Source organism: Tympanuchus pallidicinctus, unplaced genomic scaffold (assembly GCF_026119805.1).
Source record: "Tympanuchus pallidicinctus isolate F22 unplaced genomic scaffold, pur_lepc_1.0 scaffold8, whole genome shotgun sequence".
In the NCBI taxonomy this organism is placed as follows: Eukaryota; Metazoa; Chordata; class Aves; order Galliformes; family Phasianidae; genus Tympanuchus; species Tympanuchus pallidicinctus.
The window spans coordinates 8,450,427-8,466,006 of record NW_026294802.1 but is presented as its reverse complement, the minus strand read 5'-3'; the positions used below and the strand labels follow the sequence as shown (position 1 = coordinate 8,466,006).

Genomic DNA, 15,580 nt, shown 5'->3' with positions numbered 1-15,580 from the left:
TGGAAGCCTCCCGTGGGGATCTTATCTGGGTGGCCTGGAATGTGACAGTGGTGGCTCATTTTTCCACCTGTCGAATGAAAACTATGTCACTTCTCTCCTTTTTAAATTGCTGTGAAATGTAAGGCCTCAGTGGGGCTGTCTCTTGACTAAATGGGGCCAGAGAACTCCTCTGCAAAGATAAATATTCACCAGCTAATACTTGATAGCAGATACTTTGCCAGCAGCCAGCAGAGCCCTACAGTAGGACTGTTGTTCACTTACTGTTGTTCACAGCAAGCAGCTTCTTAATTGTCAGTGGGTCCAATCTGGTTGCTAATGTTTTCTAACCTGTTCCTTTGCAGAGCCCCGGAAATCATCCTCGGTTTACCATTTTGTGAAGCAATCGATATGTGGTCATTGGGATGTGTCATTGCAGAGCTGTTCTTGGGCTGGCCTTTGTACCCAGGAGCTTCAGAGTACGATCAGGTTGGTACTGATGTTACTCTGGCTACTGATAAGAGCACAGATGTGTTGTTTTTTTCTTTTACTGTGACAAAAAGATGGCAACTTTTTCTGTTTTACTAACAGGAGATATTTGCACGTGATTCTTGCCCTCCCACGTCAACTTTTTCATTATCCACTTGGAGTACACTCAGTAGCCAGTGTGCTGCTTAGCATGCTAACAATTAAGAGCTGACTGCCTAAGTGAATTCTCAACCAAGAGTAAACATTCCCATTGACTACAGAACTCTGTACATGTCTCTAATCATTGAACAGAGCAGGCACCCTCTCTCTACAGTAACAGCAAATATTAAATAGAGGTTTATTTGTTGGAAGAAACTGCATGAACTCTACTGCATTTTATAATCCCTGTTATGAGGGTGTATATTAAAAGCAGTGACAAGAAAGAGAACATTCACAATGGTGTAGGTTTCTAGTTAACATAAACTGTCATGGTTCTCTCCCTATAGGCTTTTTTGCTTCTTTTGTACTCCTAAAACATAGCACAGTAACTTCTAGAGTCAGGGCTGCAGAACAGTTTCCATTCTGATAGTCTTCCTTAGCTTTCTGCAAATGTGGCCTGGAAAAGGTCTTTTCTCTTTTAGGAAAAAGAAAAAAGCAAAAAACAGAGTAAATATTCTTTTCGTATATGAAAATGTTTCTTTGTCTCATCTTTCATAAATAGCATTTTTTAGCCAGAGCTTTGAAGGTGAAATTTGGCAGGGGAGATATCCCGCAGTGAAGAGCTGGGTCATTAGCGATTCCAAAGGAAATCAGACATAACTGAAAAACCTACAAGCATTTGAAAATCACACACTAAGCATGAAGAGAAGATTTCTTTCTTCTCCCCCCGCCCCCTGCCAAAGAGTCATAAAACGCACAGCTGGAAAAGAAATCACCGTATGTACCTGGCCAGCTTAACTGCTTCCTCTGGTAAAGTGCCGTGAAAGCTCCTGGAGAGCTGGGAAGGGGCAGGGGATGAGCCTGGCCCCTCACCACAGCATATGCTGCCTTACAGCCTGGTGCTGGGCTGCAGGAAGGTGCCCAGAGCTCCTCAGGTGCCCGGGTTGCCATGGATGTAGGGAGCTCAACAAGGCACACTTAATGGGTCAGGATCAGGAGTGTCTGGAAGACTTGGAAAGCTCAGCTGCTTTTAATACCTCTGTGTTTGTTTGTTTGTTACCTCTTTCTGTCTCTTCTCTCAAAAGCGTTTTCCATTTTTCCATGGAGTAGATGAGTGTTTTACTGATTATGCAGAGTTTTTCAGAGTGAAACATTCAGAAGTCAGGAAATGCTAAAATTCAGGTTTTGCATGCCACATAGGCACACATTCTGTCAGTCTTTAATTATGTAATCACATGCCCTTTCTCCTCTGAAACAATAAATTTAAGTCTGGGATCCTGGAAACACATGGGTAGCATCTTTTTAGCTGTCCAGCCTGTGGCAGCCAGGACACAGTTGTGGAAGTAACCCAAACAGCAAATGAAGTCGTGTAGGCAGTAGTGATAAGGACACACTGTGAAGGTATCATTGTGCTTGAATGTGTAAGGGCTGCTCCAAAAGTAATGCCTCCTATTTTGTTACGTTGGCCCACAACATCAGAGGCAGATGTTGCTGCTATGGCAGTGGAGGTTGAAGCAAAACCAGGTAATTGAATACCTCCATGGGGAAAAAATGGCACCCACTGACATTCATTGGTGCTTGCTGAATGTTTACGGAGACCAAACAGTGGATGTGAGCATAGTGAGGTGGTGGGTGGTGTGTTTCAGCAGTGAACAGTGGTGACAGTGGGTCACCTCCACTGATCCAGATTTATATGAGTGCATCATGCACATTCTTATTCATTACTGATGAAAATTGTAGAATCATAGAATCATAGGCATAAGTACTGGTGGTAATTATATTGAAAAACAGCGCTTTGTAGCTGAGAATTTGCTCTTTCAGAGAGTGTTGTAGTGGTCTTGGTATCTGTTGTAGTTTCCACAGAAATAAATAGGAGACATTACTTTTGGAGTGACCTAAGTGTATTTCATCCAAGTTCAATGACAGTCACTTCACAGATTTCTGTTTTCAACTCAAAACTGTTCCTAGGAAAAGGTATGTGCTCATGTGGGGGAAAAAAACAGCAAAAGTTAGAGCACAAATATCAAATTACTGAAATTACCTCCTGGAGAGGAGAGTGTGACGTAAAAAGGCGCAAAGCAGAGAAGCTCACCGCTGAAAACTCTGTCGGTCTTCCTCTTTAACCTCTAAAACCCAGGGACTTTCCTTCCTTCATCCATAGACTTTCTGGCAGCATATCACAAGGGTAAGTTTCCATAGATGTAAATGATAAATGGAGGAAAGCCATATGGGAATTCTCTTTCCTGTCATTCCTTTCAGTGTGGTTTTTTTTGGTGAAGTCTGACTTCTCGCTGCATTTTCTCTTTTTTTCTTTGTTCTATTGTTTTAAATGCCTCCTGCCCTTCTTCAGGGAAGACCTCCAGAGATCTTCACAGGATGAACAGTGACCTTTCATCCTTTTCTTACAGATCCGCTATATTTCACAGACGCAGGGCTTACCAGCAGAGTATTTGTTAAGTGCAGGGACAAAGACTACAAGGTTTTTCAACAGGGATACAGACTCACCGTATCCTTTGTGGAGGCTGAAGGTAGGAAGACATTCCCTTGTTTCTTTTGCCTTGCTGTTGTTGGTTGGAAGTAAGGAGACGACCAGGTCACTTCCAAGCCTAAGTGTTTTGCTTTTTGTGATGCACTACAGACACTGGCTTGGGTATAGCCCAAGGTAAAACTGCTGTCACAGAAGTTTGCAGCCCTTAGCTCACCTTGTCTGGGAAATCTAAGTCCAGAGTTCATGTGGAAATCTCCTTCCAAGTACTGAAACTGATGTGCAATTTAAATGAAACATGCCCTGGGTAGACTTTGCTCTGTTATCTACTGCATTGAGGGGAAGGAAAAAAAAAAAGCAGGCAGGCATTTGGCTTCTGACAGTCATACCCTCTCGGAATGCAAGTGGGCCTAGAATCTCTTGTACCAGCACATCTCGTGGCTTTCAGTCTCCAAGGAGAAAGAACAGTGGACTTCTGGCCATAAGGATGATATGCTGAGTCTCACAGAGGGTGAGAGTGTGGAAGCCCTTTTGGACTTTCACCATATCTGGAGGAGGAGTATCCTCCGAAATGAAAAAGAAGAGAGAAATCACCTTGTGATTATCATCATAATACAGTCAGTATAAATGCATAAATGTATTTGCTCAAGCAAGAGACGTGCAGTGGTCTCCAATGAGGTGAGGGTAAGGCAAGTGGAGGGTAAGGTGGAAGTGGCACATAACGCACAGCTGGTTGCTGAGCAGTTCTGCTCAATGCCTTTTTTGTGTTTTGAGCAGACACCAGATGATCATGAGGCAGAGACGGGGATTAAGTCGAAGGAAGCAAGGAAGTATATTTTCAACTGTTTGGATGATATGGCACAGGTAAGAGCATTGGTGAGTAACAAGCACAAGGCTGCTTTTCATGCTTTTGGGCAACACCAGGAAAGAGAAGTTGCGTGATTTCTGTGTGTACCCTATTCTTGTGTGCCCTGTATCTGCACCTGAAGAAATAGTGTACCCTATATATACCTGCTCCTGAGAAACAGTAAGTTTACACCTACCAGCTCATCTCATTATGTACTGCTTTGCTGAGGGAGCCATGCACAAGAGCACATGTTCTTAGTGTGCCAGAAAAGCAGCTTTGGAAAACGGCTGAGTCACATGTCCACGTGTCACAGCCCTGTATTTTCTTGTCTCTCCAGTGCCCCTGCGTGTGACAACTGGCAAGTCACTTCACTTCTCCGAACTTTAATATTTCTGTTTGTAAAATGGTGACTTTGGAAATACCCTGGCTGTAGCAGATGATGCTTTCTCTGAAGTGTGACTGGTTCAGGGAATGAGGAGTACTAATTCACTGAGTCGATTCCATGTGGTTGTGAAAGTTAATTCCAGCATAACCACTTCTGCAACTGCATGTCTGGAATTTGTGCTAGCAAAGGCTGCATACTGGAGCATTCACAAGCAAAGCATGCAGAAATGAAGGACTGAGATCAGGAGAGATTTCAACAAAAGGATGAAATGACACCTAATACACGAATAGAATGCTTCCAATAAATGTACTGAAAAATTTTATTTATTTTATATATGTATTTTTGCTCACGAGGTGCATAATAAATTACCTAACAACACAGTCCTTTAGATGATAAATATACTGGCTGCCAGATCTTGCCTGCTACCACATGGAATCTGTTCATCTTCAGTGGAGGGTGACTAAGTGATTCATTAGCCACTGACCCAAGCGAGCTGAGCACTTAACAGTCTGTCTAGAGATCTGATGTGCACAAGCCAGATGACAGTATGACTAGCCACCACAGATTTGCTGTGTAGCTTCAGCAACAACTCCTTTAGACATGGAGGCTTGTGGGTCATGTGTTCCAACGAGGAGTAAGCAAGGTTTGCTGGGGACCTGGCCATCTGCTCCTTCGCCTTAGCACTCATCCTTGTCTTTTCTCCTGTAGGTAAATATGACAACAGATTTGGAAGGAAGTGATATGTTGGTGGAAAAGGCAGACCGACGGGAGTTCATAGATCTGTTAAAGAAGATGTTGACGATAGATGCTGATAAGAGGATAACGCCGATTGAAACTCTGAACCACCCTTTTGTCACCATGACGCACTTACTCGATTTCCCTCACAGCACACAGTATGTGGCTTTCCTTTCCCTTGAGTTTTGAGCTGGGGCTGAAGTATTGCTTGTTATTGAAACCAAATGTGTCTAAGGGGCATTATTAAAAATTCTAAGCCCTATGTTTGAATCTTTTTCTGGCAAAAAGAGAAAAACAGATGATTGGCAGCTCTGGGGTTGTAAGAATTGTGTTGTAGATGCTTGGCATTTAAAACACAGTAGAGTATGCAACATTCATTATGTAAATATCCAATAATTACGTATGTTTTCATTAAAATGCAGAAGAAATTATGCAATTAGTGCTGAGTATATCAGTATATCTCAAAGTAATATAGTCCTGATTGTTAATGCAGTAATCAACCTTAACTGCAGTGGCTGCCGACCCTCCCTCCAAGAACCTTCCCATCTTGCAGGGGTCAACATGGGGCTGTTTGCTTTTTAGGAAAAAGCTTTTTTTGCAGCAGCAGTCTGGTTTACAGAAACAGGCAGCAGGAAAATAAGTTCAGTTTTTGGCTTTGTCATTTCTCACCTGTGCAACTTTAAATACAACACTCTGACCTTAGATGCCACAGTTTGTAATGGAGGTGGATTCCACTGCCTGATGGACATGTGAAGAAGTGTCATGCCTTCAAGTATGACTCCTAATGCTTTATCAGAGCAGCATGAAATAAATGCAGGAAACCCAACACATCACTCTCCTTCCCTGAGCAATTTACATAGAGCCAGATTGTGGAGGGGCAAAATACAGGCACATGTACGAGTTCTCCAGACCATTCAAAACACCTGGCTTTGAACATCCTGCTCTGTGGCTCTTTGCAGTAGAAGGTACTTTTATAGGGTGTCCCTTCAGTTACTGGCATAGCACCATACTCCATTGGGTGCTAGGTGCCTGTGTGTTTAAAGGCTGTGAAAAGCTTGGGTGAAAAAGTAATAGGTGCTGCTTAATACCTTAGAAGACTTTTATATGGATACCGAAGAGCAAAAGTTACAGTGCATCAGCTCGCCTGCCCATATCTGAGATTTTATGTATCTGCAATATTTCAAGTTCATTTGGGGTAGTTTTCTCTCTGTGAAGGAGATGTAGCTGCCTTTTTCTTGTGTTTATCACAAGATAAGAGCAGCTGTATACCAGAAAGTAGTGGGTGCATGGTCTGTGTAGACCCAGGCTTATCCTGTATAGACATCTGTGAGTGTTGTTATCTCTAAGTAGATACTAAGTGATAAAAGTAATGAAAACAAGACAGGAAATTGTTGTGCTAAATAGAGAAAAAGTAAGTTTTCAATATAAAAGCATAAGGTAAAAAAGGACTGTCTTTTCTAACAGTTTTAGCATCATACACAGAAGTCATTTAATTTTCAACAGCCAGTTGTGTTAGATAGGAAAGATTTGTGACACAATACATGGCCATAAGAAATCTTTCTGTAATACTGCAGGCAGGTCTTCGCTTTTGAAGTTCTCACTCGTGGCTGCTCAGGCAAAGCCCCAGAAATGCTGAAAATGTCATTGAGACCAACATTGATGAGAGTTTTCCCCAGATAAAATATTCAGCATTAGGTCTTTGAATGCTAACTGCTGTGCCAGCCAGGTGCACAGCCCTTCCATGCTGGAGAAGGTGACCGGTAAAGGAAGCAGTACCCAGCATGGCAGGTTGATGGAAATTTTGTCTGTGATTGCCTGTGGTTTTGAGAATAGAAACCACAAAGCCCTGAGAGATGGAGGGATTTGTCTTAAAAGCAAATTGGGCAGAAGAGAAAGTGAATATGTATGGAAGAAGTAGCTTCTGGAAGGAATTGCTGTTGCAGAATGCTTCAGAAAGGAGGATGTGAGTTTGAGCAGCCGATGAGGGGCTGTTCTGCTTACTTCCAAGCAAACAACAAAGCGAGTTTAGCTCCTAATCTCATATATTTGATTGCATGACTCTTAAACTGTTGGGTACTTTCTGTCCTGTTTTACTCTCTGCCATTTTAACTTTTTTTTTTTTTTAAGGACAGTATTACATTAGCAGGGATTATACTGTATTGCAAAAATCCTTTTGGCAACATATGCAACTTACCATGTATGGAAAACGCATTCTTTTCAGTACTTTCTGGTTTTTAGTGGAGGAGTTACATTCATACCTGTTTGGGAAAAGTCAGTCCAATAGTCTTCCACATTCATTTGATAAAAGTGCTTGAGTTCTCTAAATATTCTGCAGTTTCTAGGTATTTCATAGTACTTTAGAAGACAGCAAATACTGAGCAGCTTTGCACTGTGTTCTGTGTATCTCTTGTCTGCAAGTGATTATGGAACAGTAATTAAGAAATTACTTGTGAGAGAGCACAGATGATCTTATGAGTAAGAGACAAGACAGGGATAAAAAGATCAAGGTCTTCCTCCTGACCAACCTTAGTGAAAATATAAACTTACTCTTTTTAAGGGGAGTCATTTTTTCTCATTAAATCTCATATGACATGGAGCTGTCTTTACCTGCCCAACCTCTAACAGCTTAGATTGTTGTGCACACAGTTGAATTTTCACAGCAACAGCTAATTTTTGCTGCTCGTGTTTTATATTTTTCGTGGTTGGGATAGCGGAAATGAGATAAATCCCTTTATACTTTCTTAAGTTGTATTTCAGACTCTGAGGACACATTTGTAAAAACGATTACTGTGGAAGGCTTGTGGAAAACATGTATTGGGTTTTAGAGCTTGGAAAAATGAGACTGTATTAAAAGCACAATTTTAGGACCGCTCTATTGTCATCTCTTATGCCATGGTATCCCAATTATAAACGTGACATTGACAGTTTCATGTACCCAGCTGCAGTGCTCCAGCAATGCAGAAAGCATTTCATCTGCTTTACTGAGGGTACGAAATATGACATGTCTCAAGACTTGTTTTGCCATTATCAATAACGTTTAAAGTAAGCTCTGTATTGAGGAAGAGGCTGTACTTTTTCCTTCAAGAGATCTGTTTCTCAATTTAAGATAACTTCTGATTCCCTTAGGGTGTCAATGAATCTGATTTGACATAACCTTTTGGCACATGAAGAGTCCCATTGACTGGGAGAGGACAGCTCCTGTGTTTTAAGATAAATGCCTGCGGAAGTGTTTAGCCAGGCAGGGGCAGTGTTTTAGGTACTTGTCTGGATTGAGCCATCAGTAACTACTTTTTAAAAGAGTAAGACTACAGGAGTCTCAGCAACCAAGAACAGTAAAATTCTTCCTTGCAAGGGACTTCTAAAATAACATTTAGACATACACTGGTACAGGAAGCATTAGTTGTCTTTTCCTCTCAGCTTCAGTCATCCTACTGGAATAAAACTGGCATCTCTTTTTCTTGCTCTCGGTCTCTCACTCTCTCAAACTAACTCTTTGATTTTTCTCGCCCTCACATCTGAAGACTGAAAGGTTTACTGACTTTCTGTGACTTACATTGCAGAGTTGAGACCCAGAAGGGCACCTGGGAGTCCACAAGCAGGCACTCTCATCCTGCCACATATTTGGCCCTCTTCAGTGCAAGCAGAGCTAGCCTGATTCTCACTGGTTAAGAGAGACTTGCACAAATAGCAAAGAGCTTGTGTGACTAGAAAGTGCCAAGCCTGCCACTGAGACCTAACAATGTGGCTAGGGTCTCTGTGACGAGCTGTTGCCCTAGTTTGATGGTTGATTTTCTGTCTCTTCCTTGCCTTTCTTTTCCTTGCCCAGTGTTAAGTCCTGCTTCCAGAATATGGAGATTTGCAAGCGGCGGGTGAATATGTATGACACTGTGAACCAGAGCAAGACACCATTCATCACCCACGTAGCCCCGAGCACATCTACCAACTTGACCATGACTTTTAACAACCAGCTGAACACAGTGCACAACCAGGTAAGAGCACTGATGAGAAGCAGCCAGTGCTTGAAATTTTTACATCGGTAAGGCCTAAAAGATGAAAAGCAAACACAGCATCTCATTTTCCTTGCCTGCAAAAAACTGTTACTTTTCTACTGTCCTTCCTCCATTCTTTCTCATTCAGGCAAGCGTTAATCTCACGTCCTTCTGTGTGATTGTGAAATGTTGCTGTCATCGTTTATGTTATTGTTGGGGATGATAAATCCTGCTTACCTGAGAAGTTGCTATGGGGAAAAGCTCATTAGTCCCTTAATGCAGAAGCAGAACTGCATTCAGTGGATCAAGCAGAAGTGTTTGTGATCTTACAGTACTCCTTCAAATTGACATTGAAGTAAGAAGAATTAAAACCCTTCTGAACAGATGTAGCACTGCAACAGATCAACAGGAAAGAATGGTTTTGGGGTAATGTTTATTCTTATTTCCCATTGGTTTCACTCCAGGTGCCACAATTGACATGGGCACTCTGTTAGAGAACACATTGCACGCTACATTGCTGGGCTCTGGCTTCGTAATTGTGCTTTGGACTCCTGTATTTGTTTTACATGCCCCAGTGTTGGGGAGTGCTGTGCTGGCAAATTTACGGCTAGCAGGCTAAGCTTTCTGCTGTGGGACTGTTTTACAACAGCAAAAGGAAACCCTCCAGGAATAGCACTCTAGGAGACTGAAGCTCAAGAAATAGCTGCTATCCTTTAAGCCTTTCTGGATAAGACTGCTTGAAATTCACTCCAGAGATTGCAAGTATTGTGGAAATGGCACTTGGTATTTCAAAAGCAAAGGAGCTGAAGGGTTCTGTGTAGGTGTACAGGGTGTTCCTGTGTCGCTCAGTAAGCCAGACTTCATGAGTCAGTTCTTGATACAGGCGATCACAGAGTGTCTTTTGGAGCAATTCATTGAGCAGATACACACAGAGTAGGTCATGGTTCAGTGTAACAGAGTATTAGTTATAAAAACGAGTTCCCATTCTTGACTGTTTCTGAGACACAGAGTACCCAACTTTGTTCTGCGTGCTCTGCTAGGCTCCAGCTGCATGGCAGAGACACCATTTGTACTGTAGTTGCTAGTAGGAAATGCAGGCTTGCTTTCATTTCCTCACTGCTCATTTGATGTTCAGATCAGTTGCCAACTCAGGAGGTCTGTGGTAATCTGAATTTTCGTAAGGGGTGTGTATTGTGAGCAGAACTGGTATCTCCAGTGTTCCTAGAAATGGTAGAAACATTTCCAGGAAGGGCGTTTTGATTTGAACAAGTTCCAGATTTTTACCATCCTCTTGAACATGCCACTCATCGTGGTTCCCAGTACTCTCTGTCTTCAGAATCTTTGGGTTTTGCCTTCTTTCAGTTGCAGCTCCCGAGAGCCGTGGTGTGGGAGCTGCCGTGTTTGCTGCTGGGTGTGGTGCACGGGGGAACAGATTGCACTTCTCTGCCTTTGCACAGAGTGGGGAGAAGGAGGAAATGTTTCTCCATAGTGTCCCTTGTGACAAAGGCTGTGCAGCATGTGTACCCTTCCCCAGTCCAGTGGCAAACAGGTCAGTGTGTAGAGCCGAGCTTGTCACCTCCTGCAGTCTAGGCTTCAAGGCTTCACCTTGGGCTTGTTCGTATGTACATTCACCAAAAGATAAGTGTTTGAATGGAGGGCTAGCAAGGAGGAAAAGGGTGGGCTCTGTTCTGGTAGATTTGCCTAGACATTAATGCTGAGGGCATATTTTTGTAGAGCAGTGGCAAAGCTATTTAAGGGTTGTTTGTCTGTAACTGCTACAGACTTGGTCCAAATAAAGCGCAAGTCACCAAAAGATTTCTAAATGTTTTGCAGAGCAGTGTGCTGATTTTTGTGGCTTTGCAACATCCACTGCTGGAGCTTCTGCTCTGAGAGATTTTAATGTCAAGCCAAGCAAAATTTGGACTTGGAAAGTACTGTTATTACTACCTAGTGTTATTCTTCCAATCCTTTCTAATTTAAATATAATTTGAGTAGCTTGTACTAGCTTAGATGCAAGATAGAGGGAAGTCTGAACAATGAGCCCCCCTCTTAGGCTGACGCTTTGCAGGGCATGGAGATGCTGAGTTTCTTTTACCTCAGCAATGTGAGCTTTTTGTAGAGTTGTGTGCGTGATGTGAAAAGAACATGGTTTGGGGATAGCAGCATTTTCTGAACCCATCTTCTGTATGCTGCAAATCAGAACAAGTTGAGGGCTGTCTGCAGCTACAGTTCTCTACTGGAGAACACTCTCTGTCTCTGAACATTTCCAGCAGCTCCATGTGGCCACAGGTTCCACGGCATGGTACAGTGCTGTTATTTAGGCAGACCACACTCCTTTTCCCATCACTGTCCTCACCTCCATGCTCCTCAGTGTCCTGCTGAGTTCTTTGTTTTTTATTTGCTGTTTTTAATTTAGATTTTCTTTTCTTTTATCTTACACTATTTTACTCTTTTTTTTTTTTTTAATTTTACTTTTGGATTTCACTTTTTCCAGCGTGCCCATCTCCCTCATTTTTGTTGTTGTTTGTTTTTGTTTAATTCCCGTCATTCCTTTAGACCACCAACCTGGCTCCCACCTCCTCCAGTGCCACTATTTCCTTAGCCAACCCCGAAGTCTCCATACTAAATTACCAATCTGCACTCTACCAGCCCTCAGCAGCGTCCATGGCTGCGGTGGCCCAGCGGAGCATGCCCTTGCAGACAGGAACAGCGCAGATCTGTGCCCGGCCCGACCCCTTCCAGCAAGCTCTCATCGTCTGCCCACCAGGCTTCCAAGGTGAGTCACGGCTTCGCCTGGTCTTAACACTCCCCCCGGCTCTGTCCCGACTGCTGATTTATCTAGCTCTTGTTTGGAACGAGCTTCCTTCGTTCAGATCGTATGGAAAGACATTTGTTGGCTTGTAAATCTGAGCAATGAGGTTGTTGCAGATTACTCAGATGTCAGCAGGGTGAAATGTCTGCAACAGCGGAGGATCTTGCAGGCAATGTGTTGCCTTTACCACGTGGGTTAGAGGTGGCTGATTAAAAATAATGGGACAAGCACTGAAAAAAGAGGTGGGGAAGAGCTTGCAGTATCTGTCATCCTTTGCCCTGAACATAAAGTTTGAGGTTCTTCTGCCTCACTTCGGTAAACTTGAAAACTTCCCCCTCAACAGGAATTAGTCATTGCATAAATAACTGGTTCAGTGCTTCTTGGTAATTCAGGTTTTAAAAAGGGAACTCAGGAAGTTAACACAGTAGAGAGTGTGGTGCTGCTGGTAATGAGGGTTTGTCCCATGACATACACTTATGAGTATTTACTGGACAATTCCTTCAACTCCAGCCCTGCTGGTTAATTTTTACTAGTCATCTAACTAGTATCTTATACCTCTGTACTCCCAGCGTATGGACTGTCTGTCAGACAACTTGGGTGATGACCAACCTTAGCTACTTCTCTTTCTTTTAACTTTATATGCTGAAGTAATTTTGTAAAACTAACCGGGCATCTATAAGAAGTGGTCTAAATAAACCTTGGTTCAGCTGATGCAACTTCTGCTACGTTTTTCCAAGCCTCTCTGTACATCTGTCTCTAGGCACTTGTTAGAGTTCTGCAAGATTATCAAAGCTCTTTTGAACTGGAGGAGCTTAGTTAGACCTCTTCCACATAGTTAAAATGCATCACAGGGGTTTAACTTCAGAAATGCTGTACTAGAATATGTAAGCTAACATCTTCTGCTTGCTGTCTTGAGAAATCTCTAAAAGAGAGAAGGTAGCATGAAGACTGTGCCATGCGCTAAGGTGATGAAGAGGAAGGCTTTCTCCAGAACAGTTAGGCTAATGTTTGGCTAAGAACAACAGTTGGAGTTTTAGGTGTGCTAGACTGAACATAACAAAATCAGAATCTTTAAAATTTGACTCCTGGGAAACTGTGCAAGAGAAAATCACCCATCCCAGTCAAGATTGAGTTAGTGCACAGTTCTGGATTCCACTTGTCCCACATTGATAACAAGAGAGCATTCTCACACAGCAGTGTTTCTTGTCTGGCAAGGACCATTTTCTGTTATCAATCCAGAGAACATCCAGTAAGAGAAGCCATTTCCTCCTCCCTCTTTCTTTTATCCCTGTACACATTGTACTGAAATGTTTCCCCTGGATTCAAGATAACTTAAAAATATGAAATCAGTTAATCCCTTAACATCTTTGAAAATGTCTCTCCTGTACCCTCATGAAGATATTGTGCTTATCAGCATCTGATGGACTTCCTTGGGCTAGGATGGAATATGTGGGTCTCTTAGAACTTCATTTTTGAGAAGGACTAAACACTGTGGTTTAAATGGACATCAGTGAATGCCTTTAGGCTCCTCTTAAAATCATACCTCCATCCTTAGCAATGCTGTATATGACTAATGCTGTATCTTCTGTGCTTGTGAAACAGGGTTACAAGCCTCCCCTTCGAAGCATGCTGGGTATTCAGTTCGGATGGAGAATGCTGTTCCCATTGTCACTCAGGCTCCTGGGGCTCAGCCTCTTCAGATCCAGCCAGGACTCCTCGCACAGGTAATGAGCTCTGAAGACACCAAATAGAGCAGATTATTTTGTGTGTTATTTAGCTCTCAGAAGCTGGAGAGAGTAGCTTTCTCTGAGGGCCTTCTGTGCTGTAGTTTGGAGAAATGGGCAGCCATAAAGAGTCACCAACTTTATCTGAAATGCCCAAACCTTACCCGATTCGTTGTCCTGCTGCTACCATCAGAGTTGCAAATGACTCCGGAAAGACTGTCTGTTCTTCTTCTTCATTGAGATCAGTAGGGATCTCAGAGGAGGCTGCGACAGGCCTCTGCTAAGGAGGAATCTGTCCTGGAACCTTCCTGGATCCTCCTGAACTTGCAATCTCAGCAGCAATTTTTGCAGTTGTGCTGGTGAATTGCATGCTGCTGAAAAACATCTTCTATGTTTTAATTTTGCAGCTTTTTATGAATTGTATCTCTGTTCATAAGTTATGGGAGAGATGTAGCTGGCAAAGACAAGGACCTGATGGCCAAGGAGCTCATATTGTTAGCAGCTCCCGTTGGCACAATTGTCCAAAGTACTCTCACAGAAAAAGCATGGTTCCTCCCAGCAAGACCAAATGGAAATGGGAACCACTTATTACATACACTTCCTCAAAGAGACACCCATCTCCTCAGAACTAAAAAAAAAGAGTAGTTTGTCATCCCTTGTGCTGCCTTTAGTTCATCTGTCCCTACAGGTTTTCAGTTGATGTCGGGTAGTATCAGGCATGTTTCTGGGATCAAAAGTATCTTTAGCATTAAGTTATACAGCCTGGAAAAGATGATCAGCAGTTCAGAAATGGCCATGCGCACTCAGGTACATACAGACTTCAAGATTTATGCCCGTGCATTGAGTTGCCAGGGTATGTCTGCTGGTGCAATTACTGCAGTCCTGCAGTTCCTTTTTTCTTCTCAAGGTGGCCTCTCTTGGGTCACCACTCCATGGTAGCAAACGCTCTGAAGAAGCTTTGCTCCATATGGCTGTCCTGTCCCAGTTACAGGAACTCTGTTTCTTGGGCTGCCCTCTGATGCTTTCTATTGACATTTTTTGCACTGTCAATTCAACAAGGCTTATTTGAGCTGCTTCTGAAAAATGCTCCTCACTTTCATAGATTTTATTTTTGATTTAATAGGAGAGAGTCTCTGTCTGCTGATATATCTATATGTCTCACATGATGAGAAACATTAGCTTCTGCTCTTATAGCAAGGCTTTCTGATAGATGCTGGTGGCATCTGGTGTCCACTGGCCCTGCTCAGTTCTGGCTGAGCAGCTGGTCTCACAAACAAATCTGTACCCAATTCCAGTTTCCTGAATGGAAAAACACAGCTCCTTTGTAATGCGTTGTAGTCACATCTGATCTTTGAATGACTGTGTCTCTCTCTGAGCTGTGAGCTGTTCCTCTCATGCACAGCTGGTTATCAAACGCTGCTCAGACCAGACTGTCCGAACTCCAACTACTAGAGGGGCTGTCCCCAGCAAAGAGCCTGCTGCCTCCTGAGCAAGTTTGTCCAAACATTGCATGCACAGAGGCCATTGAAAATGGGCTGATCCCATCTTTACAAATATTTCTGTACAGCTTCAGATCTCAAAAGGGGCAAGGCTGTACAGCTACTGTGACGTGACCCAGCACTGTCCTCTGTCCTTGGATAGTGTCCTGAATGCTTGAATTTCTCGCATTTTAACTCCATCCCAGCAATATTTCTTCCCATAGAAGTCCTGCCACCAGCTTTCAGAGCAAACACATTTATTCCATTAGTTGTTCTTGTTTACACCACAGGTGGGAACTTAGTTGCACCAGGGGCTGCACCATCTCCAGGGAGCAGAGGCCAGCACCGCACTCTGACACAACAGCACAATTTCAAAACAATGCAATAACTGAGAACAGATTGAGGCTGCAGGCACGAGCCTTCCATGTGTAAGCACAGCGTGCTGTGCTGGTGGATCAGCCTAGACAAGTCTTATCTGCAGATTAAATGATTCAGTGGTCCTTACCTAATAAGTGAGGAATT

General features: G+C 43.0%; 1 protein-coding gene across 5 annotated transcripts in view; it reads left to right on the top strand.

Moving 5' to 3' along the window:
- Nucleotides 1-15,580, top strand: part of HIPK2 (homeodomain interacting protein kinase 2) — a 121,996-nt gene that overhangs the window by 87,777 nt on the left and 18,639 nt on the right. For 2 of the 5 annotated variants that reach the window (XM_052667254.1, XM_052667256.1), the window contains exons 3-9: nt 342-465; nt 3,012-3,131; nt 3,866-3,964; nt 5,029-5,213; nt 8,882-9,044; nt 11,601-11,820; nt 13,459-13,580. In XM_052667254.1, the coding sequence (XP_052523214.1) occupies nt 342-465; nt 3,012-3,131; nt 3,866-3,964; nt 5,029-5,213; nt 8,882-9,044; nt 11,601-11,820; nt 13,459-13,580 (1,033 nt within the window). The remainder of the gene's footprint in view (nt 1-341; nt 466-3,011; nt 3,132-3,865; nt 3,965-5,028; nt 5,214-8,881; nt 9,045-11,600; nt 11,821-13,458; nt 13,581-15,580) is intronic. The other 3 variants (XM_052667258.1, XM_052667255.1, XM_052667257.1) reach the window with 3 other exon arrangements.